The 25,664-nt window shown below is 45.3% G+C and overlaps 1 protein-coding gene across 1 annotated transcript; it reads right to left on the reverse strand.

The window, feature by feature from the left end:
- Positions 1–3,339: 3,339 nt before the first annotated feature.
- On the reverse strand, positions 3,340–24,374 carry LOC112107432 (dimethylaniline monooxygenase [N-oxide-forming] 5-like). Its single transcript, XM_024201127.1, has 8 exons — positions 24,243–24,374; positions 20,016–20,204; positions 17,711–17,873; positions 16,336–16,478; positions 14,640–14,839; positions 11,638–11,993; positions 9,833–9,905; positions 3,340–3,694 (listed from the first exon to the last, which is right to left on the reverse strand). Exons 1-8 carry the CDS (start codon positions 24,372–24,374, stop codon positions 3,340–3,342), a joined length of 1,611 nt encoding a protein of 536 aa, XP_024056895.1.
- Between the last annotated feature and the right edge of the window lie 1,290 nt (positions 24,375–25,664).

A 25,664-nucleotide genomic window follows, 5' to 3' on the forward strand; every position in this document is an offset into this window, starting at 1 on the left:
GCCCCCCCCCCCCCCCGGCGGCCAGAGCGCCGGGGGCAGGGCAGCGAGCCCCGACTGGGGCTCGGCTCTCCCCGCTGGCGGCCAGAGCGCAGGGCGGCGAGCCCCGGTAGGAGGGCGGCCAGAGCGCCGGGGGGAGGGCGGCGAGCACCCTGCTGTGGCTTGGGTGCCTGGTGCCTGGAGCCGGCCCTGAGTAGGGGCTCAGGTGGGCTCGAGATCCAGAGTGGCCATAGTGCTATTTTTAATGCACTGCATCAGTGCCGCTAGCGCAAGTCTGTCTACCTGGGCTGGGAGACTCATTCCCTGCTGCACTGTAGACAGACCCTTAAAGATCCCGGTTGGCCCAGCAAGCTTCAAGCTCTGAGATGGGCATGATGGCTCCCAGTGGCTGGAGGAGGCCAGTCATAGCCAGCGTGGGCTAGCTAGATGTGGAGGAAAGATGAACTGATACAGGGGGACCTGGCTGTTGTTGCTTCGCACAGCGGGGGACCCAATCTTGGGGCCCCTAGGTACTGCTGTGATATAAAAAAAGAAGCTGAAATTCATAGAGCTTCCTTTTCCCTAAGTTGGGGGCTAGCTGACATACAGAAGAGTGGGGCCCGCCAAGCAAAATAGAATTATATTCATAAATCATTTTCACCAAAGACTTGTTTGTCGTTTTGAGGACTTAAAAAAGGCCCCCGATTTAGTGACCTCTCTGCTTATTATTCATGTTGCACTTACGTAGGGTTTTAAAATAAATGCTAAAAAGTAAGTATTTGTTTTGGGAAATATTTATTTTCAGAAATACAATGTGAGCCTCCAGGCATGCTGCCGGCTTAATACAGATATTTTTTGTAGGTTGGTACAGATGGCACAGGAAGTCGATAATGGTTGGTCACACATGGTTTTGTATGCTGTTCACAATAGCCAGCTCAAGATGAAACTACTCAGTTATTGCTTTCATTATCAGGACATTGTACATCAGATTTCAGCCAGGAATACATACAGCTGAGTTATAAAGAACTGAGCTTTTTACTTATGATAACAAAAGTGCATAGAGACACTTAAACAGCTACTGAGGCCATATGGAAAACTTGGAAAAAATAATCAGTTTGGAAACAATTCTGCGCTTGTAAGCTATGGCGTGCTATTTTACAAGAGTTAAATCAAAACTGAATGTGTAAATTATGCTCTAGTTCAAGTTATGCTCTGGGAATTATATCAGGGAAGTTCTCTGGTCTGTGTTACATAGGAGGTCATACTAGATGATCACGGTGGTTCATTCTGGCTTTTCAATCTCAATCTACAAGGCAACAGATACTTGCATAAAAACAGGTGGCAAAGTCCTGCCCCCAGATGATCACTACATTGACATCAATAGGGTTACATGTTGGTAAATGGAAGCAGAATTTTTGTAAGAATCCAGCCGGTACTGCTGCTTATTCTCCATCTGACATCATGATTTTTGTGACATCACAATAGTTTCCTAAGCAACGGCAAGGACCCAATCAGAGTTATAGAGTTGTAGGCCAGAAGGGACCACCAGATCATTCAGTCTGACTTCCTGTGTCTCACAGGCCATCGATACCACCCAATACCCTCACTCTAAGCCCAACAACTGAAATTAGACCCCAGTATTACAGCCCACATCCGGCACTTCTTACCCACACCAAACTGCCACCGAAGCCAATGGAAGCGGTGTCCAAGTAAAGAGTGCCAGTCTGGGTGCTGCCAGGTGGAGCCATAGGTGCTGGAACTAGGGGTGCTGCTCCACCCCCAGGCTTGAAGTGGTTTCCATCATATACAGGGTTTACAGTTTGGTTCAATGTCTCTCCGCACCCACACTATACAAATTGTTCCAGTACCCCTGGGTACAGCAGATTAACTGTCTTTGAAACCAAGGCGATAGTCTCACGCCAACATCCTCACCAATAGGCCGAAGAGAAAACATTTCAAACAAATATTTTTCAGTGTTGAGCTCAAATCAGGCCACTAGGCAGAAAAATGGGCTCCTTGCAGCGGCTCCCTTTAGCTCATAAAAACCCAAAGCAGAGGGGACTTAATTCTCCATTTGCAGACAGATTTAGTTGATTGACTGAGAGCAAGCAATTCCAGAATATTGGGTGGATGGGTGGGTGGGTGGGTGGGTGGGGGGGAGATTTAGAGAATTCCACAGCCCTCCAAACTAAGGGAACAAGGGAGTAGAATTTAAAGCCCAGGGTCCTGTCACAGCTATTTGTCTGATGTATTCTCTAAGGAACTTTTATTTTTCAAGGGACTTTTTGTTAGCCTGAGGGCAGATCCTGCCACTATTTTATGAAAGGTAGCACAGCCCCTTGGCTTAAGGGGAAAAAGCTAGTTGCTTCTAGTGGAGTGCATGATCTCCCTTGATTTTGCAATGAGACCATCATTATTAGAGAGGCAAGGTCGGCATGGTGTTTATTGGATTGCCTCACCTACCTTTGTTTCAGCGAGACCCTGGGACCAAGATGGCTACTACACTGCAATCAGTCATTCTTGTTGCTCATACTGGCGTAGCGCCTAGAGCAGTGGTATCTAGCCAGAGGGCTGAACATTTTATTTCAAGAAGATGAAGGAGCCACAATCAATACTTTGGGGCAGATTCTTTGCACTGCTCTGCTCCCTTTGAACCACCCCAGCATGGAAAGTGAGTGGAAACCACCCACAGGTCTCTTGCTGGGCGGTTCTCCTGGCATTGGGGAGTCTAGAGTGCATGAAGAACCTGCATAGCCAGCCCCTATATCTTCTTCTCCCCAGTGGGCATGTCAGGGATGGATGGAAAGCATGATGTTAAAGCTAGCTGCATGCTCTGAGAGGATCCTATCAGACCTGACTTGCAATGGGCACGGCTGGTGGATCAGTGTGGATCCAGTTGCTAAGTCCACCTGTGGAGGAGGGGAGGACACAGTAGCCTCTGGGCTACTGTGACCCCCAAGGACTCCCCTGAGCACAGCCCATTGCACAGAGATCAGGATTTGGGTCTTTGCCTCCTCTTCAGCAGCTACAGTGTAGAGGAGAGAAGGTGGAGATGACCATTTCCAAAGTCCAAGTGTACAGAGAACAAGGGCAGGTTAGTATCGCATACGGTGGTGAGGCGGTTAGTCCAGCACTCTCTGGTTCCCAAAGATGGATCCAGTGACTCTTGCAAAGCTCCTATTTGTAGCGTTCTCACCTCTAACATTACTGTGACACCTCCAGGCCGGGCGGCTTTGAGCAGGAAGCAAACAATAAGCCATGGAGAGCAAGCGCGATAGTGATGCAAAGCAAAGGCCAGTTTAACATTACGGCTCTTCTCACTCTGCAGCTGCACAGTGGCCTTGGAGACCAACACATGGATACTTAAAAATAAGCACAAATGGCAGCAATAAGAACGAACAGGCCCATTATTTTAATGCACAGAGAGGAGAACAGGCAGGTGTTGTTCTCAGAGTGGGTTTTCAGAGCCCGAGTTTTTGTGGCCTTTAAGATGCGCTGTCTCTGGGTCAGGATGCTCTTCCTAGCACCATCCCACTTCCCCGGTCCAGTCAGACGGAACTGGGCTGGTGTGCACGGGCCGAAGAGCACTTCCAGGGCCAGCTTCGGATCCGTCAGGAAGAGAAACAGCAGGTTGGGTTTCACGCTCAATAGGGAGGCGAGTTCATCCACATGATCGATGTACTGCACCTGCAGGGTAATGTGCTGGCTCGGAATGTACCTTGGGACAAAGGAGAAAAGCCATATGGACCGGAATCGGTTTGAGGCTGAATGTTTACTCAGACATGTCTGAGACTACTAGGATGAGATCCGGCTCTGACCTTCCCCAGAGATAAAGATGTTGAGATCTGCGGGTTATTGAAAACTATGATCTACTACTTTAAATTTCAGGGGTCATTGGGGCATTTCCTGGTCCTGCTTGCAAGCAGGGAGTTCTGAGGGAAGCAAGTGATCAGAATTAGTCTGCAAAGAGCCAGACTAGAACAAAGTGGGTGAGTTGAGCCTCTCTGCCTTTGGGAGCAGCCTGCTTTGTCTCGCTGTGCTTTTGGGTTCATGTGTTATGGTCCTAGATTTTTAAAAATAAAGCTTTGTTACATTGCTACCTTCCAGCAAGAATATTTGATGTTTTTATCTAACTTCTCTGTGTGTTGTGAAACTTAACAAGATCCAGAACTGATTTGGCTCTTCTCTAGTTCCAATCAAAATAATCAAACAAACATTCTGCAAGCATCATCTTGCACCTGACTGGATGCATTATGGGCTTGATCCAAAGCCCACTGAAATTAATGGAAATATACACACACACTGACTTCAGTGAGCTTTGGATCAGAACCTATACTACAGGAAATCTCAGTCAATGAGCCTTTACAGAGACACATGTAGCTCATCAATCCTAAAAGACACCAACCAGCCACTTGTTTCAGTTGGTGAGCTCATGTACACTTGCCATGCTGTTTCGTCACTCTGTGTAGCTTCTCTGAGCAGGCATGGTATTAAACATGAATCCTTTGCAGGATCAGGTCCTAACTGACTATGCAATGGAAGCAGTGAAACTGACAGACATATCATGATGTGAAATGCAAAAAACGAAGAACAAACTAGTTTTCTCTCCTTTCTTTCAGCCACTGCTCTGAGGTGTTACATGTAAGAGTGGATATAAATGCGTGGCTAGATATGTCATTTTCGAGTTAATTGGGTTCCTTTAATTGAAGACAATCAAATCCTTAGCAAAAACAGTACTAAACAGTTGAGTTACTTAGAACGACCAACTTCTAAACAATTAGCCACCCATAGAGCAGGCATCTTCCAGTGTACTTCACATAAGCAAGGCCTAATCTGTTATCCTTTCTAAAATAAACACATTGGTCCATACTTACACCTCCTGGAAAGGGTGAGACTCCATTGACCTTTAGTTGCTTCTCAATTTACAGTTAAGGAGGCAAAATAGGATTGTTCCAGTTCACGTCTGGGCAGGACCCCTAAGTTGATACCCCTATTGTTGTGAAAAGTGCCATGTGATTTTAACAACTACAGATGGGCAGGACCTCAGCTTTACATCTCAGCCCAAATGTGGATGTCACAAAGCCATAATAACTAGTAAGCCATTAACTAAGTAACTGGCAAGAAAGACCAAACTGCCTACTGCTGAGCATTTTCTTTTTAATGAGGTTGGTTATTTAATGTAGTTATGAGGAGGAGGGAAAAGCTACTTTGTTAAACCTCAGGACGCTTGCTTTTCCAGCCCACTGAATGGATAGGAGAAAGCATTGCTTGTTTGAGAGTTGTGTGATAGCCGTATACACGTGAATAGTAGGGCTGGCTGGAAAACAAAATTTCCTTCTTACGAAAAAGAAATCAGAGCTTTCAACATTTGTTTGTGTTCTGCAATAGAATGAAAAACTAGTCCTTTCTACAGGTTTTACAAAAAAATGAGAACTCTCATTCCCCACCCAGAATAGCCAGTAGCTCAGTGGTGAGAACACTTGCTTGGAATGTGGGAGATTCGGTTCAGATCTCTGGATGGAGAATAATACTGATGGGGAAACAATACCTCAGTGAAATGAATGAAAATGGTGAGGTGTTTGCTGATTTTGTGGAATGAATGACCTGCTTGTTGGAGGAACTATTTCCCCTCTCCTTACTAGTCATAGGATAACTTGTTAAACAGATCTCATTACAGTTCAGTACAAATGGGGAAGAGCTTTAGAGGATGTTATAGCAGGCATGAGGCAGCAATGGGAATGGACCGTGCATCAGTGATAGCTAACTGGAGAATAAAAGTGACAAAAAAAGAGAACCAAACAGGGATGCCCACTTGTAACATTACTCATTTGAAACCGACGGCAGTACAAAGTTTAGATTTGTGCTAGCAAACAGATACTAGGCACTTGAAAATGAAGATGACGGAACAGTAGAAGGCAAATGGGAACATGTAAAGGAAACCTTCACCAAAACCCAGGATTCAGGAAGAAACTCTACAACGAATCGCTGTCTGAGGAGACATGGCAGAAAATAAAAGAAAGATGTCAAATTAAACAAACTAAATCAAGCAAGAACAAGAATACGGAAACAGCAACTTCGGGAGGAACATGCCATGAAGAACAAAGAAATCAAAAAGAGTGCCAAGAAAGACAAACGAGATTTTAGAGACAAAATGGCAACAGTAGCACAAACCAACATGCAGACACTGTACGATATCACTAGACCTGTGGTTCTCAAACTTTTTTTTCACTGACCACTTGAAAATTGTTGAGGGTCTCGGCAGACCACTTAATGATCTTTCCAAATGTTTGTACCATTAGCTAACTATTGTAAAACGCTTTGGATAAAAGTGCTATATAAAAAAACCTTAATAATAATTAATGAAAATTTAATAAAAAATAATTTTTTGTTCTACAAATAAAAGCACAAAACTCATATTTTAATATCAGTAGTCTTACCTTTCTAATGCGATGGATGTGCCCTCTCTCCCCTGCCACCGCAGCCCCCGAGCTGGGGCTGGGAAGGAGGGGGGTTTCTCCCCCACCACAGCAGCCACAGAGCTGAGGCTGGGAAGGAGGGCCGTCTCTCCCAGGCAGCTACAGCCCTGGAGCTGGGGAAAGTCGCCTCTTTCTCTGGCCGCCGCAGCCCTGCACATCTCAAATTCCCCCCACCCACTCTTCTCACACCACTGCCCCATCCCACCTACCTCGTATTCCCCCTAAGGCCACCACCTCACCTTACATGTGCGTTTTCTCCAGGATCCAGGCATCTAATTAGTGGAGCCACGTCTGCGCGGCTCCACTAATTAGGTGGGTGGCCCTCCATTGTCTCGTATGCAGCCTCCCAGTCACGCACCTTAGAGGGAACTATCCATGGACCACCTGAATGGAGCTTGCGGACCACTGGTGGTCCATGGACCACAGTTTGAGAATCTCTGCACTAGACATTGTCAGTCAGAAAAACAGATACCAACTAACTAGTCCAAGACAGTGAGGGTAACTTAACCACAAACAGCAGAACAATTCAATATATGGAGGTGGTACTTAGGTGAATTACTGAATGGCGAGCCAGTGGTTAACCCCCTCAGATGTAGAGGAACATCTGAATTAGGACCTATCACTAGAATAGAATCATAGAACTGGAAGGGACCTTGAGCGGTCACATAGTCCACTCCCTTGCACTCATGGCAGGACTAAGTATTATCTAGACCATCCCTGACAGATGTTTATCTAACCTCCTCTTAAAAATCTCCAATGATGGAGATTCCACAACCTCTCTGGGCAATTTATTCCAGTGCTTAACTACCCTGACAGGTTAGAAGTATAGACAGCAGACAATTGGTTAAAAAGTGGAAAGGCACTAGGTCCAGACAAAATCCCAGCAGGGGTCTTTAAGGCAGATTTAAAGAACACACTAGATATTTTGACAGGCTCTTATAAAAGATATGGGAAGAAGAAAAATTACCAAATGAGTGGGAAAGTGATCATATAGTCAAGTTGCCAAAGAAAGGTGACCTCAGTCAGTCAAAAAACTGGAGAGACATTCAGCTGCTGTCCAACCCAAGTAAATACTTACACACATTATCCAAGACAGACTAAAGAAACAATAGAGTCAGGGCTATGACAACAGGCAGGGTTCGGACAGGAGAAATCACGCATAGATCGAATAGTAATCCTATGGCTCATCATACAACTGTTGATTGAATGGTAGTCACCACTCTATGTGAGTTTAATAGATTTCCAAAAAGTCTTTGACACAGTGGACAGAACAGTCTTTGAGAAGTTGCTATGCCACTATGGAGTCCCCCAGCAAATTGTGAATATCAGTGCTTCTATGAAAATACGAAATGTCAGGTAATATACAACAGCAAATTGTCCAAGCCATTCAAAGTAACTGCCAGCATTAGACAAGGATGTCTTATGTCACCCATGATCTTGCTACTGATAACAGATTGGGTAGTAAGAAAGAAAACAGAACCACCAATGGATACACTATGGACTTTCTCCTAGAACCTACAAGACCTCGATTTTTGCAGGCAGTATCAACCTGTGATCCCACATCCACAGAGATATGCAAGCTTAAACACATGCTCTTCGACCTATGTGTAGTTAGTAGGACTGAAAATCAACACAGAGAAAATGAAAATCACAAGAATCAATACACAACAGAAATGACACTTTCTGGGATTGAGAGGGGATGTCTAGCACTTCAGGTATCTTGGCAGCATTGTACGCAAAACAGGTGGAACAGATAAGGACATTAAACCATTAACCTAAAACAGCAAAAGCCAGTCATGCCTTCGCAACTCTAAAGCCGATCTGAAGAAATAGAAACCTTGCCCTCTGAACTAAACTCTGAATATTTAACACCACTGTAAAGCTTGTCTTAGTGTATTGTGCTGAAACTTGGAGACTTATCACGACCCTACTAGCTAAACTCCAAATATTTATAAACAGCTGCCTTAAACAAATCCTTAATATCAGATGGCCAGAAAAAAAATTAACAAATGAAGAGCTTTGGAGGAGGATGAAACAGAGACTGATAGGACAGGAAATTATGGTAAAAAATGGAGCTAGCTAGGACACATATGGGGAAAGGATTGAATAAAATAACAAGATAGGCGCTGGACTGAGATCTCCAGGCAAGAAGCAAAGAGGTATCCAATTGCAACTTGGAAACACACAACAGGAGCAGAACTGAAAGTCATTAAAATGACATAGGAAGACACTAAGACTGCAGCAGGAGATTGCCAAAGATGGAAGGCAGTGGTGAAGGCCCTATGTTCCGCATGGAATAAAGAGGTTATGGTAAGCCATGTTCAACTCCCTGTTCCAAATCAGACAGGGCAGGTGTTTGAATCTGAGTCTCCTGCATCTCAGGTTAGGAGATCACAGGGCTATTGACTATCCTGGGCTCTCTTCACCGTAAGTGCCATCCTGGAGCTGAGAAAACTTCCTGATGAACTTTTCATTGAAACTGCTACATTTTGGTGAAGTTTTAGTTTTGATTAATCTGAATTTTCCGATGAAAATCTGTTTTGTCGTAATATTTCCGGCCAACTCTAGTAAATAGTCAGTTAATAGATGAGGTGCCACTAGGTGGCGCTCAAGAATATGTAGCATAGCTCTTTTGTTTTGTAGGCTCAATAAAACATACTGAGCACTGGAAATGGCTTCCTCTGTGCATCTCTGTACATCAGCACTTAACGCTTAACAGATTGGGCCTGATTTTCTTCTCATTTTTTCTGGTGTGAATCAGGAGTAACGCCATTGAGGTCAATGGACTGACACTGGAGTAAAAGCAGCGTAAGCAAGATGAGAATCAGGCTCTAAACCTCTATCAACCAGTCTCTGGGCCCTGAGTCCTCAGAAGATTAACATATGCCACCACAGCATATCCAAATTTCCTTCCTGGGGCACACAGAAGTAGAGATCTGGGTATCTTCCTCCTCCTCCTTTTTTTCCTAGTGTATGACCAAGCTGAAGCAAATTTTTATTTGTTTGGCACTTGATAGCTAATAATAGCACCAGTCAATCATGGGCAATACAAAATCCAAATTCTGACACTGTGCGGAAGTTGTAGGGATTTTGCACGGGTGCTGGAAAAGAGCAGCACTAGTGAGAGACACACAATACGCCTGGGCAGGTCCATCTGTAGGGATTGAACCAGGGAACCTAAAACAAAAGGCTCTACTACTTGAATCAAAGGACCGCATGCCTTGCTTGTAGGTGGGAAGAAACTCAAACCTCTTTAGACAGTCCAGCCACTAGGGGGAGGCAGAGATACACGGCTGCATTACACAAAGAAGCAACGGTTGCCTTGGTCACCACTGCTCACCATGATCAACATTTTATCATTCTATATAATAGTCTCCTACCGTTTCTCATTCTCCTTTATCTTCTTGGCAATGTCGGCCATCATGTCATCTAGTGAAGGTAACTTAAGCAGACCTGAGAAAGCAGAATATTTTGCGTTTAGACAGGGTGATTCTTTCTGGATCTCCAAGCATTTTACAACCTCTGATAAGGGACACTTCACAACACCATTGTGTCTATTTTTACTTGCCCTTTACAGATGGGTAAAATGAAGTAGAGAGCAGTTAAGTGACTTTCTCAAGGTCACACATTGAAGCAGTGGCACAGTTGTCCTTAAACTGAGCTTCCTATAACCTGAACAGGGAGATGAATCAGAGATTCCATGGTGTTGACTAGGAACCATGCTATCGCTCATCTATTTTATATGCTCAGCTACTAGGGTGATGGGTGGAAGCACAAAAATATAAGCAAGACAGACAGGTGGAGCTGGGGAAAAAAGCCAGGGATCCTGACTTCCACTGTACTGCTCTGCTCACAAGACCACACTTCCCTTCTAATAGGGCACCACTGAACAAGAAACCTTCCCTCACTTCATAAGACTGGGAAACTTTTTGTTTGTTCCCTTCCTTTTGCCACATAGTTCAGCTCAGGTGCATCATCTGCTTTATAATGCGGTTCCTTTGTTAAGTTTTGAAACTGCCTATGCAGGGGCAGATGGCAAGTGGCTTATCTTTGCCCTGTTTGGGAGCTGCTGAGACCCTAGCGACCCTGCGTCAGTTGCTTTAGCAGAGTGCACAAATCCCCAGGGTATAAAAACAGCCTGGCCGTGCCTCCTCTTGCCCCCGTTGTGCTCAGAGCCTGCCAGGATATTAGCTTAGCTACAGCCCCATCTTCCTATCCAGTTCAGATGGTTCTCCTAGGCTAGAGAGTGGCCTGCTAAGTATATGGCCTATAGCTGGTATTTATTAAGCTGACGTGATATATCCAGATTGCTTGAATCTCAACTTTAAATAAAATAAGTTTCTAACCCTTGTGACTGTCGTAATCCGAATATCTGCAGCCAGCCTGAAACAATGACTCAGAGGGGTAAACTCCCCTGTTAATCACCTTGTCATGCCAGCTGTAAAACCCAACGATGACCCTTCAGAGTCAACATTAACTATTGCATGGCCGCTCATTTGAGGAAATGGAAGGGGCAAAAGGCAGTGAGAAGCCAAGCAGGGTGGGAATTGAGATTCGCTCCAGGAAAGGACGTGCAGAGGGAAGAACAGAAGAGAGACATGAAAGGGAGAGAAATAGCTAATGGAGGATGAGGCAGGAAGAGAAACAAGGAGCAGGAGTAGCAGTGGCCTACCAGGAAGTAGATTGACCAAGTGATGAACATGGCAATAAGGCACTGAGCATATAACTGAACATTAAGTTCGTAAGTAAAGGCTGTATTTACCCCTCACTGGTATCTGTAACAACAACAGTCACTCTTACGCAGCACTTTTCATCGTTACATTTTGCAAAGGGGGAAACTCCGCCCCAGAGAGATGAAATGATGTGCCCCAGGTCACTGACAGGGCTGGGATAGAACCCAGCATTCCTGAGTCCCCGGCCTCCACTCTATCCACTAGGCCACACTGCCTCTCTTGATTTGATACCCTGGCCCATGGGGAACTATCAAGCATGGATTTCAGCCTTCTCCTTCAAATCAGCCTCGCACCTCTGCTTAGCTCTTGTATTGGGTCTATGGCGGTCTATATAGGTTCTCAGACTAGGCTCATCACCGTAAGTATGGGAGATGCTGAGAAATGTATGGAATGCTGCTGGGAAGTGTTAGCAGAGTGGCAAGCGGAGAACCTCTGGTGCTTATTTTTCTTACCCTTAAAGACCCTGGTGGCCCAGCGAGCTTGAAGCTCCGCAATGGGCATGATGGCCCCCAGTGGCTGGAGGAGGCCGATGATAGCCAGCGTGGGCTTCTCCAGGTGTGGAGGGAAGACGAACTTATACAGGGGGACACGGTTGTTGCTGACTCTGAGGACATTCTCCTCCAAGAAGGGGAAGGAGAAGTTGTATCCTGTGGCAAAGAGCACGACGTCGATGTTCTCCTCCCGGCTCCCGTCCACAAAAATCACAGCCGTGTCGGTGAACTCCTTCACATTGGGCTTCATCAGCACCCGACCAGAAACGATGGCGTTGGGCAGGTCGTCCCCCACGATCGGGTACTTGCTGAGAAACCTGTAAGGTCAGGAAGGAGGAGAGAACTGAGTGTGAATAGGCTGTGCTGGGTTAGAACAGTGGAGACTCAAGAGAAGGTACGATTGCAGTGTGAGTAGCTATACCTGTCCTAGCTTTAATCTAGTGGTATGTCTATGCTGCAGTTGAGATGTGTGACTGCAGCACATGTAGAGATACCTGAGCTAGCTTTGCTGTAGCAAGCTCAAAGCTCACTAATGTAATAATACCGGGGATAGCTTCAGCAATGTGGGGTAGCGGTACGGGCAACCTGCTCAAGTATGTACCTGGGGTCCTGGGGTGGGGATTGTACTCAGAAGACTAGCCCCTTCACTGCCCCCACTGCCATGGCAACATTGCTATTGCTGCCTGTCCTTTTGCCACATTCTTCCCTTCCATTGATTGCGATGATCTAGCTAGAGCAAAGCTAGCTCAGATCTGCCCTCCTGAGCTGCAATCACACCTCCCAATGGCAGTGTAGACATAGCATGAGTAACAATAGCAGTGAAAGCAGGGTGGCACAGGATTGCACCCTTACTTATCTTGGGTGCTTACTCAGGTTGCTAGCCAGCCTGTCCTGAAGCCTTTTCTGCCATATCTTCACTACCGTTGTTACACCTGCCTGCTAGATTAAAGCCAGTGTGGGTATGCCTACCTGGGCTACAGCCACATCTGCGCTTTCAGTGTAGGCATTCGCTAAGGCTAAAATGGTCAAAGATACCTAGATTTATTAGGCACCCTGTCGCAGGGGGCAGCTATCCCTGAGCACCGTCTGCTGGTTGAGGGTCCTGGCACTTACTACTCTGACACCATTTTAGCACAGAAAGCACCCATGTGTAAGTTTATTTACTAGTCTTCCAAATAACTGTCCACAATCTTCAAGCAAACCTTAATGTCCCACTTCTCTGCACCGAGTTCTTCAGGGACTCAACTCCCTCTTCCTGGGCAAAGACCCTCATTGCTCCTTTGCCAGTGAAAGTCAACTAAAATGATAGCTCCCATCCCAGGGTAATTGCAGTCTTTCCCAGTCCGTATCTGCCCCTCCTTGGCGCTACCTTCTTTCCAAAGGATTCCAAGCAGCTTCCTCCTCCTACTTCTGGTTCTTTATTTCCGGAGACACAAGCCGTGGGCCACTCCCAGGAGCCTGGCCTTGCCCCAGGACCTATCCTAGCCCCTTTCTGGAGCTGCCCATTTGCCGCATTCTTCCCTCCCTACAGCTTTCTTCTTGCTCTTAACTCCGGCGTCACCTTGCCCCTCATTAGGGCCCAGCCTCAGTCGTCAGGGGAGTGGACCCACTTCACTTACAGGGGCTGGCCACCCTGTGCCAAGGGGGTAGAGTGCCTAACCCCCCTGGGGGGCTTCTCTGCCCAAGTTCTTGTAGACATGATAGTTGTCTAGTGCTTAGTCAGGGCCGGCTCCAGGCACCAGCCGAGCAAACTGGTGCTTGGGGCGGCAGCTTGTAGGAGGCGGCATTCCGCCCAATCCTAGGGCGGCACGGCCGCTTTTTGTTTTTTGTTTTTTGTTGTTCCGCTCCAGCCGCCCTGTAGGGGGCAGCGGCGTGGAGGACGGGAGCGCCCTGCAGCAATCCCGGCAGGGCAGCCTATGTCCTTCCCTCCCAGCCGACAGGAGCGGTGCGGAGCCCTCCCGGCAGGGGGCACGGCGGGAGGGGCCGCGTGGCAGTGCCCCGCTGAAGCCTTGGCCGCCCCCCTTCTCGCTCTCCCCCTGCTCCCTCCCCTCCCCCCGCTAGCTGGGGCACATCTTCAGGGCAGGGAGTCCCCCTGCACCCTGGCTCCGGCCACGCCGCAGGGTTGGTTTTTTTTTTGCTTTGCTGTTCTGGCCGCCGCGGTTTTTTTTTGCTTGGGACGGCCAGAAAGCCAAAGCCGGCCCTGTGCTTAGTGCAGGGAATTTAGACAGAGGCCTCCTGATTTCTGCTCCTGGCTTGGCCAGTGACCTTGGGCAAGCAACTTAAAAGTCTGTGAGGGACGGACTTGAGCTGCGAAGTTCAGTCCTGGATCTTGAGTCTGTGAGCATTTCCGTCCTGGGCTGTGGATCTCCACCCTGTGGGCATCATTTTACCAGCCTCTGAAATGGGAACATCACCACTCACTTCCCTCACAGGAGGTTTGTGAGGCCTCATTCAACCATGCCCAGTACAAGTCCAAGACACTATGCACATGCTCACATGACCAGTCCCTCCCACTGCTGACGCGACACTCTATTTTTAGCATGGTAATGTGACCAAAGCTAGCGCGGGTACATCTACTTGAGCTGGGAATTACCTCCCCAGCTTGAAGTGCAAAGTCACATGTTACAGTGTCACCAGCTCTCATGATTTTCTTGCAAGTCTCACGATATTAGAGGTTTTTCTACAAGCCACAGCTGCTGGAGTTAAGTGATCAGGCGGGAACCTCAGCTTTCCTTAAGAAAAAGTACGTCTCTAGCCCTCATGGTTGTGAGGAAAAGCTGGAAAACATGACCCAACTGCATCCTAAAGCCTAAAATTCCATTGACTTTCAGTGAGACTTTGGCTCCAAAGTGCCTAAATCATTTTTGAAAATGGGACTTAAGAAACTAAGTTACTTAGGATTTTTAGAAAATTTTACCCATAAAATGCCCATGACTGTGAGAGTCCTGAAATAGAGGCGTTACCTGAATTTAGGTTTCAGTCCATAGTTTTCATGGTTAAACCTGGCATTCAGCTTGTTCTCCCCCCACCGGTTCATCAGGTACAAAGGGATGATGTGGCGCAGCATATTTTTAAAGCGTGTGAAGTGTACCACGTCGAGGGGGAAGCCGTTGTCAGAGACACGATTCACCACCCAGGCGCCCGTCCTGGTGCTGAGAAATACCTGCCGGAAGAGATGCAGAAATGCAACAGGTCAGGGCTTTTGCTCTTTGTTCTGTGCCTGTACCTGTCTGCTTGCGAGGTGCAGGCTACTTGGGGTTAGTTTAATTGCTAAGCAAGTAGTATCATTTGGGGATATCACGGTGGGATGGCTTGGCCTCTCTTTGTAGGTGAATAAAAATGAATATGTTTTACATAAAAAAAAGACAAAATGGATCCAATCCTACAATCCTTCCTCAGGCAAAAATCCCACTGAATTAATTTATCATCATCATTTGTATTCCAGTGCTGCCTTGGGGCCCACCTCAAAGATCTGGGCTCTCTTGCACTAGGTACTGTACAAACAAAGGTGATGAAGACAGTTTTCACTCCAGAGAGCTTGCAGTTTAGAACGAGGACAACACACGACCAGTGAATGAAAGAGACGTGGAAAGGGGGGGAGGTGGGATAAGGTAACAGTAAGATGAACAGGTTTTGCGTATCAGACGGTAATTTCTGCTTGCCACTTGCTAAGGGAAAACTCTCGTTGAGATGGCTAAGTAAAGATTAGGAAACTGCAGGATTGGGGCCCATTTTAAAAGACTAAGGACAAAATTCTTCTCAGATTCACCCAGTAATTCTCACCATGGATTTCCTACAAAATGAGGGTGAGCAGAGCAGCAGAGAGGAGATCCGCTGAGTTGACCCAACAGTAGACGTTTGCCCCAATTTGTTACTCCCCCTTTTAAGTGTGGCTGTAACTAAATCGGTTTTCCCAGATAAATGCTTAGCAATTCCTTAGGATCTATGCTTCCCCTTCCTAGTCTGGGGGAACCCCAGTGAATGTCTGTGGTAGTTCTGGGAATCAAACAAGTGGACAATAAGCCATGCTGAATATCTGAAATCACTTCAGTTTAAGACACTGCCCCTTTTCTTTTATTTACAGCTTCCTGGACAAAAATTGCATTCCAAAGACCTTAAGAGGTCATTTGGTATCCTACAGTGATGGTCCAAAACACTGCCTCTTACAGTAGACCCTGATCCAAAGCTCATTGAAGTCAGTGGGAGCCTTTCCACTGACTTCAATGGGACTCAGATTGGGTCCAAGCTGTGTTACGCTCTAAAGTGACTTTAAGGCTAAGATGTATTTGTAAAGTAAGATCAGTTACAATTTCTGCCTTCTTACCATTTGCATGGCAGTGGGTCCATACTGAGTTGCATGCACTGTTAGCATGGGGCTGGGATGGGCACACGTGGTGTACATCAGGAATAAATTTAGCTCTACAGCTTGCAATTATATTATTGGACCATTACTGTCAGTACTGTCCTTACATGCTGCAAGATGAAGACTCAGTGTGAATGGAACTTGTGCAGTCATATCAGAGGCAGAATAGGAAGAAAAATCTTCAGCAGAGACTCGGATAAGAACAAGTCTTATTCATACCCAGTAGCTAAATAAAACAACTCAGCACCATCCAACCTCTGAGGCTGAAATTGCTGGAAGGTGATAGCCAACAGTACCTGTTTGGTTGTGTGACTGAGATCCAAACTAATATCTACTCCAGAATTTCCCAAGCCAACCACAACCATTCTCTTGTCCCGAAATTCTTCTGGATACTTGTATTCCCGGCTGTGCATTATTTTTCCTTTAAACTTCTCTACACCTGCAAAGGGAGAAGAAACCAGAAGGTGAAAACTCAGCCAGGAAGTCATTATATAAAAAGGAGCACTTCTACACCTGGCCAAGATGCATCTCCAGTGCCTGGAGAGGGTGTGAGAAAGTCCATGGAGAGGCTCTGGATAAGGGAATATCTCCATGCGGGACAACAGTGTCTGTAGGGTCACTACGAAGGTGTGTGTATGGTTTTTAGATCCACACACAGCAGGTCTACATCACTGAGGGAGGAGAGCATCAGGCCATAACCAAAACTCCTCTCAGACCTAACTATAGCTGGATGTTGCCCAGAGACCTGGGCGCCCAAAACTTTGCTTCTGGTTCAAAGGCTTGAAATCCATCCCACCCCTCCGCCCCCAGCTCCCTCAGCTTCCAGGAGCAGAGCCCTTCTAACTGGATGTTGCTTTTGGGTTAAGGACTCAAAGATTTTTGCCCTCAGCACAAAATGGGACAAGACCTAGGGAAGGACAATATACATGAGCAGGGTGTGCTTCTGCTGACCCTGCCTCCCTCTATAGTTTGACTAGGCTCAAAATGAGGTGAAGATTTCTAACCATCTGAAGAGTGAAGTTCTGGAACAGCCTCCCAAGGGGAGCAATGGGGGCAAAAAACCTAACTGGCTTCAAGACTGAGCTTGATAAGTATATGGAGGGGATGATATGATGAGACAGCTTACAATGACATCTGGCCCACTGGTGACTGCCAGTAGCAAAAATCCCCAACTGCTGGAGATGGGACACTAGATGGGGAGGACTCTGAGTTACTACAGAGAATTCTTTCCCAGGTATCTTCCTGGTGGGTCTTGCCCACATGCTCAGGGTCTAACTAATCACCATATTTGAGGTTGGGATTGGCAGAGACTCTGGGTGGGGGGTCACCTTCCTCTGCAGCGTGGGGCATGGGTCACTTGCAGGTTTAAACTAGTGTAAATGGTGGATTCTCTGTAACTTGAAGTCTTTACGTCATGATTTGAGGGCTTCAGTAACTCAGCCAGAGGCTAGGGGTCTATTACAGGAGTGGGTGGGTGAGGTTTTATAGCCTGAAATGTGCAAGAGGTCAAACTAGAAGATTATGAATTCCTTTGAAAAGATTCACAAGCTCTAGGGCTGCGTAGCCACCCTTAATAGCCCCCTTATCTGAACCGCTTCAGTCTGTTCATTCCCAGTTAGACCGGGTCACATCCCAATCACCAAGAGACTTGATACTTAGTATCCCACTGACCTGGGAAGCATTCCAGGGGTAAGTAAGGATCTATGTGGTGGCCAGTGCAAACCAAAATGGCATCGAAGATGGCCGAATCCTGCTTCCCGTCTGTCTCTGTGACAACATCCCACTGGCCAGTGGTGGAAAAATCGGAGCATTTTCTTATACTGAGCACGCTTGTCTAGAAGAAAAGCAGACAACCCCTTACTTTGACTTGGCTTTATTTTGTTCCTCTATTCATGCTGAAGTATGCGGTATGAGAAAGCCAAGAAGCCACACACCCAAAGCCAGTCAGGCAAAGGAGAACTGTCTGAATGACAGCTTATGCAGGCATAGCTGGAGGCATGGAGAAAAGTACAGGGAAACCAGTATACATACTAATATACCGGGAACCAGCCATCACAGTTTTGGGGTAACTGCACCTTTGACACCCCCCTTCACGGTCTGCTCCAGGAATACCCCATGTCACCTCCCTCTGGGCAGAGACCCGTGTCCTTCCTTCTGACCATGAACTTTAGGCTACAGCCCGTCTGCACTTCCCTGTGTTTCTCTCAGCAGGTCTGACTAAAGTCCAGCCCTTGCGCTTTGCTCCCTCTCCAGGGGCTATGACAAGCATATGCAGGCAGTTATCAGTAACCAGATAGCTCTTTCAAAGCAGAGTACATTTATTTTAGGATATAAACATTACAGAGTACATATAAAATAACTAAAAGAGCCTAAATGCATATTTAAGCTTGCCAGTTTCTCCATCAGTCCTGGCAGATTCCAGTCCTTCCTATGGGTTTGGTCCCCCCCTTGTACATAAGGTCACATCCGTTTGCTAGATTAAAATGAAGGCTTGTCTATCAAGTCAAGCTGGCCCTCTATATCCCAAGCTCTGACTCTTGGCTCTCTTGAGCCTGACTCGAACCAGTGTATGAAAACCATCCAAGTGGCTAGTTCTTTGCTGGAGGTATTTACAGCTCCTGGGACTTCATAATTACCCGCCCCCTCCTTGATTCTAGTTCCTGGCCAGATGACAATCCTTGGCTCACAGAGATCTAGATAACATATACAGATAATATTCAGGAAGTTAATACCACAGTCCCCCAAGATACTGCATGTGGTTGTAAATATCTGTCTGAGGGTAAGGACAATGTGAGTAATTCAGGACATCAAAGCTAACCACTTGCTCTTGAGGAATAACATCTGTATTCCATGTCATAAGGTAATATTTAGTGTTTGTTCTGTAACTGTAAATCACCAGACAGGAGAGAACTATTAATGAGACTGAAATACAAGTTTCCAACAGGAGGTGTTATGAGCTGCCCATCAAATGAAGACCCATCAACACCAGACAAACCATTGTGGAACATCAGAGGACAAAAGACTGTGTTAATTACTCTCCCTAATGAAGAGATGTGCAATTGAATTCCTCCCAACAGTTGAATTTGCAACTCAAAACAGACGAGGGAAGGAATAAAAAGCCCTAACAAGGAGGAACTGTATCTTTTATGCTTCTTGGACTCTGAAGGGCAAGGATTACTACGCATGAGCAAAAGATCCCCAGGCCTGGGTTAGCCCTAAAGGACATATCAAGCTTGTTTATCATAACAGCTTCTATTACTTTTTGAAACTTAAGATTGGAACTCATTTGTGTGTCTATGTTTACATACTTTAACCTTGTAAATAACTATTTCCTTTTCCTCGTTAATAAATCTTTAGATAGTTTATTATAGGATTGGCTACAAATGTTGGCTTTGGTGTGAGATCGAAGGTGCAACTGATCTGGGGAAAGTGACTGATCCAGGGAGTTAGCTGAATATTGTTGTGATTTTTGGTGGAAGGTAAAAGGCAAGCTTGCCGAGGTGGCAAGATAGATCGGAGTACCCAAGGGGACTGTCTGTGGCTCTATGTTAAGACTGTTAAAATGCCTGAGGAGTTTACACTTGATACATGGTTGATGAAATCTAAGTATAGAACTCACAGCCAGTTTGGGGTTTGTGCCCTGCTACTTAACAGTTGCTCTGAGGTTGGTACTCATGCTCATGAACCACTGCAGGACAACTTGACAGAGGAGCAGGGCAGGAAAATCTTTTTGAGTAGCTCTAGATTTGCTATCTATTGCTACTATTCAGCCTTCCAGGAGAGCTGATGTAATTCAGCTTTGCTGAAATATCACCACGCAAGACACTGTTTGGTGACCATGTCACATAATGTCATGTGTGATAATATCGCAGCATCCCATGTAATGTCATCAAATTTATTGGATTAGGGGGAGCAGTTAGCCCACAGAGCTGCACTTGACTTCCATACCTCCAAAGAGATGTCATTTCTTTCATACCTTAAAGCGTATGTATTGGAAAAGATCAAAATGCTTGATGTACATTCTGAAGTAGTCCATGACTTTGCTGTTGTGCATGTAGTTAGGGTAGTCCTCTGGGATGGGGAAATCGCTGTAACCCATCATTTCCTTGGAAGTGTTAATGGTCACAGATTTATAAATACTGGCTTTCCAATCCGTATCACACTCCTGCAGGAAACAACCAAACCAGGACAGGATTTTCAAATATTTAATCCAGAGGCAATACAAAAAGGTTCACCATTCAAGTTTGCTTGACATAAAAACATCCCAAAGTTGGGATGCTTAACTCAACCTCATTCACGAGTCTGAAAATCTAGGCTGGAAATTTTATGAGGACAGACATGCTTTTACACCATTTCACCACTTCCAATTCCAGCCCCAGCTGGAACCCAGAAGGGAAGAAGCAATGCAAAAAAGAACGAGCAAACATTTCTAAACCTGTCTGGCTCGGATGTGATTTGTGTAATGTTTTAGAGGGAATGGGAGTTTTGGTTCAATGGATGCTGTTCACCTTTTGCTGTAAATACTACCCTCGGAAATGGAGTGAAACCTGAAGATTTCAGTCAAGATTGTGGACACTATATTTTTACAACAGAGGGAAAAATTGGAGTCATTGGCAGAATTTGTCAATAGCTGAACAGGAATTTATGTCCCCCCCCCCATATATGAATTCTGAAAACTCCTTATATCATTCTTGACAAAAAAAAAAGCCCTCCCCTCAAGCCAATCTTACAGGGGTAGTACTCAACAGGACTTAAACCACTACAGGTGAAGGTCAGGAATTTTCAAGCTCACATGTATCCTGTGGGATTTGAAATTCCCCTCAGAACTATGCCTTCCTGAAAGTAAAGAGCAATATTGTTCACTACGGCTTCCAGTTGATAGATACTAAATATTCCAAACAATTTGGCTGTGCTACATTATTGTCTCAGAAATCTTATTCAACCAGGTGGTATCTACTATATTTCACAGACTATACTTACAATGATCACCTTCAGAATAAAATCAAGACAGATGTTTTGTTTTAGCTAGAGTTTTCTAGATTGTAAAAGACATTTGCAGTTCTCCAAAGCACAGGAAAACAGAGAAAGGGACCATTACTTAGTAGAAATCAATATATCTGGATATAAACAACATGCCTAGTTATTGTTCACGTTTTAAGAGGTCAACTGATCTCCATGTTTGGAGCTGAGAAGGAATGTCCCCTGGGGCATACAGACAGGACATGGATACTGGCAATTTTCACTTTCATTCAAGGATCTCAGTGTTTCATGACCATTAAAAAATAAAAGCTCATATCACTCCTGGAAGGTAGGGAAATATTATCCTAATTGTTAAAGAGGAGTACAAAAGAATAGTACAAGCATGAAGGGACAAAATCAAAAAAGGCACAAAAGGAGTTACATATAGCAAGTGACATAAAAGGCAATAAGAAGAGATTCTTTAAATACACAAGGAGCAAGAGAAAGATGAAGGAAAATGTAGATTCTCTACTTAGTGATTGCTAATAACGGTAACTTCCTACCTAATAACGGATGACATCAAAATGGTTGAGGTGTTCAATGCCTATTTTGCTTCAGTCTTTGCTAAAAAGGTTAATGGTGACCAGATATTCAAAACAATTATCATCAAGGGGGAAGGAATGCAAGTCGAAACAGGGAAAGAACAGGTTAAAGAATATTTCAATAAAGTTACATGTTGTCTAGTCAGCAGGGCCTAATGGAATTCATTCAAGGGTACTTAAGGAACTAGCTGAAGCAATCTCAGAACCATTAGCAATTATCTTTGAGAACTCAGGGAGGACAGGTCAGGTCCCAGAGGACTGGAGAAGGGCAAACGTAATACCTATCTTTAAAAAGGGAAACAAAGAGGACCTTGGGAATTACAGACTGGTCAGCCTACCTTTGATATCAAGAAAGATAGTGGAACAAATGTTTAAACAATCAATTTGTAAGCATCTAGAGGACAATAGGGTTATAAGCAATAGCCAGCATGGATTTGTCAAGAACAAATCATACCAAACCAACTTAATTTTTGTCTTTAACATGATTACTGGCTTAGTAGATAGGGGGCAAGCATAGACATGAAATATCTTGATTTTAGTAAGGCTTTTGACTCAGTCCCACATGACATTCTCATAAGCAACCTAGGGAAATGTGATCTAAATTAAATTGCTATGAAGTGGGTTCTCAACTGGTTGAAAGACCACACTCAAAGAGAAGTTATCAATGGTGTGCTGTCAAACTGGGAGGGCTATCTAGTGGGATCTTTCAGGGGTCAGTCCTGGCTCTGGTATTATTCAATATTTTCATTAATGACTTGAATAACAAAGTGGATAGCATGCTTATAAAATTTGCAGATGTCACCAAACTGGGAGGAGTGAAAGCACTTTGAAGGACATGAGTAGAATTTAACACGATCTTGACAAATTGGAGAATTGGTCTGAAATTAACAAGCTGAAATTCAATAAAGACATGTACAAGGTACTTCATTTAGGAAGGAAATACCAAATGCCCAACTACAAAGTGGAGAATATCTGGCTAGGTGGTAATACTGCTGAAAAGGATCTAGGGTTCACAAATTGAATATTAGTCAACAATGTGATGCAGCTGTAAAAAAAATCTAATATTCTGGGATGTATTAACAGGAGTGCCATAAGTAAGACATGAGAGGTAATTGTCTTACTGTACTTGGGATTGGTGAGGCCTCCGTTGGAGTAGTGTGTCCAATTCTGGGCACCACACGTTAGGAAAAATATGCCCAAATGGAAGAGAATCCAGAGGAGAGGAAACAAAAATGATCACTGGTTTAGAGAACCTGACCTATGAGGAAAGATTTAAAAAACTGGACATGTTTAGTCTTGAGAAAAGACGACTGAGGGGGGAACCTAATAACAGCCTTCAAATATGTTAAGGGCTGTTATAAAGAAGACATGGAGCAATTGTTCTCCATGTCCACTGAAGGTAGGACAAGTTGTAATGGACTTAGATCTGCTGCAAGAGAAATTTAGGTTAGATAGTAGGAAAAACTTTCTAACTATAAAGGTACTTAAGCACTGGAATAGGCTTTCAATGGAGGTTGTGGAATCCCTATCATTGGAGGTTTTAAAGAAAGCGTTGGACAAACACCTGTTGGGGACGGTCTAGGTTTACTTGATCCTGCCTCAGCAAAAGGGGCTGGACTTGACGACCTCTTAAGGTCCCTTCCAACCCAACATTTCTATGATTCTATGATTGTAACTGGTGGGGAAACGGAGGCAAAGCATGATCACACAGGAAATGTGTGGGAGAGCAGGGATCAAAACTCCAACGTCCTGATTCCCATGCCTATGCTCTAGCCACATGACCCTCCTAGGCTAATGCCAATAAGGTATGCATTAGAGCTTGCTGGAAAGTGCTTTTTCTCCTCCCTGCCCCCCATGTCATTTTCTCAACAAATCATTTAGTGAACGTGAAGCGCCTAGAGAGCAAGGAGTGAGGGAAAGAGCTGATTTGCTGGATGGGCGGTCAATCACCCAGAGAGACCCGCGGGGACTTGTCATTGCCTGCAAAGGATTCTGGGTGGTGAAGCCCTCTATAAAACTCCCTCTCTTCCAGCTGGGAGTCAGAGTTGCAGGGGGAAGTGTCATCTGGAGGATGCTGGGCCTGCTGGAGTTGTGGTATGGAAGGTATTCCTGGTTGGTGCTCCCCCTCCTCCCCCGCCCTTTTTAATTTAAAATCAACCTTGATATTTTTTAAATCCCTCTGAACTCCATCTCACTGCTTCATCCTTGCTGTTGATCACCACCACAGTCAAAAACCCAATTTAAAATCATATTGATAGAAAATGTTTGACCAGCCCTAGTAGGCATACCTTACTCAATTCACTTCCCATAATGGCATGATTCTTGGGCATTGGTGGATCTCACTTATCCTCAGAATCCTCTCTTCCCTCCTCCATTTATGATATTAAAAAGGTATATGCATAGAAAAATCATGCAGCAAGCAGTCTCCTTTGTATGGGAAGCCCACTCTGATTTGAGGAACAACACTGCTGTGTGTATCGCCGCATAGAGAATAGGCATTTTCCAATGCAGTCAGCAATCTCCCTGCTCATTTCTATTTGAGAAGGGACATGTCTGGTTGTGCAGGAGGAACTGGAGTATTCGGAACCCCTTGGCTTATATGCTGTCTATAATGCAAGACCCTGGAGACAAACTCAATTTACCTGGAACCGCCACAGTCCCCCGATGTCTTCACTTCTCTCAAAGCACGTTGGCTGGAGTCCTTCATCTAAACAGCATTTAAGGGCTGTTAGGCCACTGGCCCCTGCTCCAATAACTGCAACTCTTTTTGCCATAGCCTTCTGTGTTGGGGAGGGTAAAGCAGAGTCAATCCACCCCTGAGTAGTTCAGCCTGACCTAGGGTAACTTATATTATGGGCTTATGTGCATATGCTCTTACTGTTAAAAAAATCTGTCTTATGCAGGTAGAATCGGTACAGAAAACAAGGTTGTTAAGGTGACCTGCAACGAACTGTAGCGAAATCAGAACTCCAGCCCCATGCCCTGACCCCACTATGCCCCGCTTCAACCAAGCTTCACAATCATCATTGGTGAGTACAGTATTAAGTAGTTTGTTTAAAATTATTTAAAACTTATACTGTATAAGTATATAATGGCTTTTGTCTGATGAAAAAAATTTCCCTGGAACCTAACCTCCCCATTTACATTAATTGTTATGGGGAACTTGGATTCACTTAACATCGTTTTGCTTAAAGTAGCTTTTTTCAGGAACATAAGTACAACGTTAAGCGAGGAGTTACTGTATATTCTGCAGGGGCATTAAAGTATCCGAAGATGCACCTTTTCCAGGTGAACTCTTGGTGATTGAATGAAAAGGCCAATTTATGTTGATCACCTGGATCTGTTTTTAGCATCCAAAACCCATTTGCTATATTCAGAGCAGAGAAGATTTTTGCCTCGGACACGAGAGCTTTCCTCTGATCTGTGTACCCCATTGGTCATTGGGATAATGGTACTCATTTATTAAGCTGTCTAGAGTCTACCATGAGCTGCCAGGTCCCACTGGGCTTTACAATAGGCCAGATTGGGCTATTAAAGGTGGAATTACACTCTTAGAAAGGAAAATAATATATGGGTGTATCTAATGTCTTTTGCATAGACTCATAAATGGCCAATGTATTCTATACTGCCTTATGAAAACTGGGGGCACTCCTGGTTCTGTGGAAATCTTAATTTCCTGAGGCTAGTTTCTCTAGTCACAAGAGTCCTTTGCAGAGATTTCACAGAATTCTGTCGATAGCTATGTCAATTCTTCCCTCTGCCAATCATTCTCTAGAGCAAGGGTGGCTAACCTGAGCCTGAGAAGGAGCCAGAATTTAACAATGTACATTGCCAAAGAACCACAGTAATATGTCAGCAGCCCCCCATCAGCTCCCCCACCCCACTCCCAGTGCCTCCCACCCACCGGCAGCCCCGCCGATCAGTGCCTCCCCCTCCCTCCCTGCACCTCCTGATCAGCTGTTTCGTGGAGTGCAGGAGGCTGGGGGGGGGGGGAGGAGTGAGGGCATGGCAGGCTCAGGGGAGGGGGAGGGAAGGGGTAGAATGGGGGAAGGGCCTGTGGCAGA

The sequence above is a fragment of the Terrapene carolina genome, unplaced genomic scaffold, assembly GCF_002925995.2.
Source record: "Terrapene carolina triunguis isolate 2854851 unplaced genomic scaffold, T_m_triunguis-2.0 Scaffold210, whole genome shotgun sequence".
Taxonomy (NCBI): Eukaryota; Metazoa; Chordata; order Testudines; family Emydidae; genus Terrapene; species Terrapene triunguis.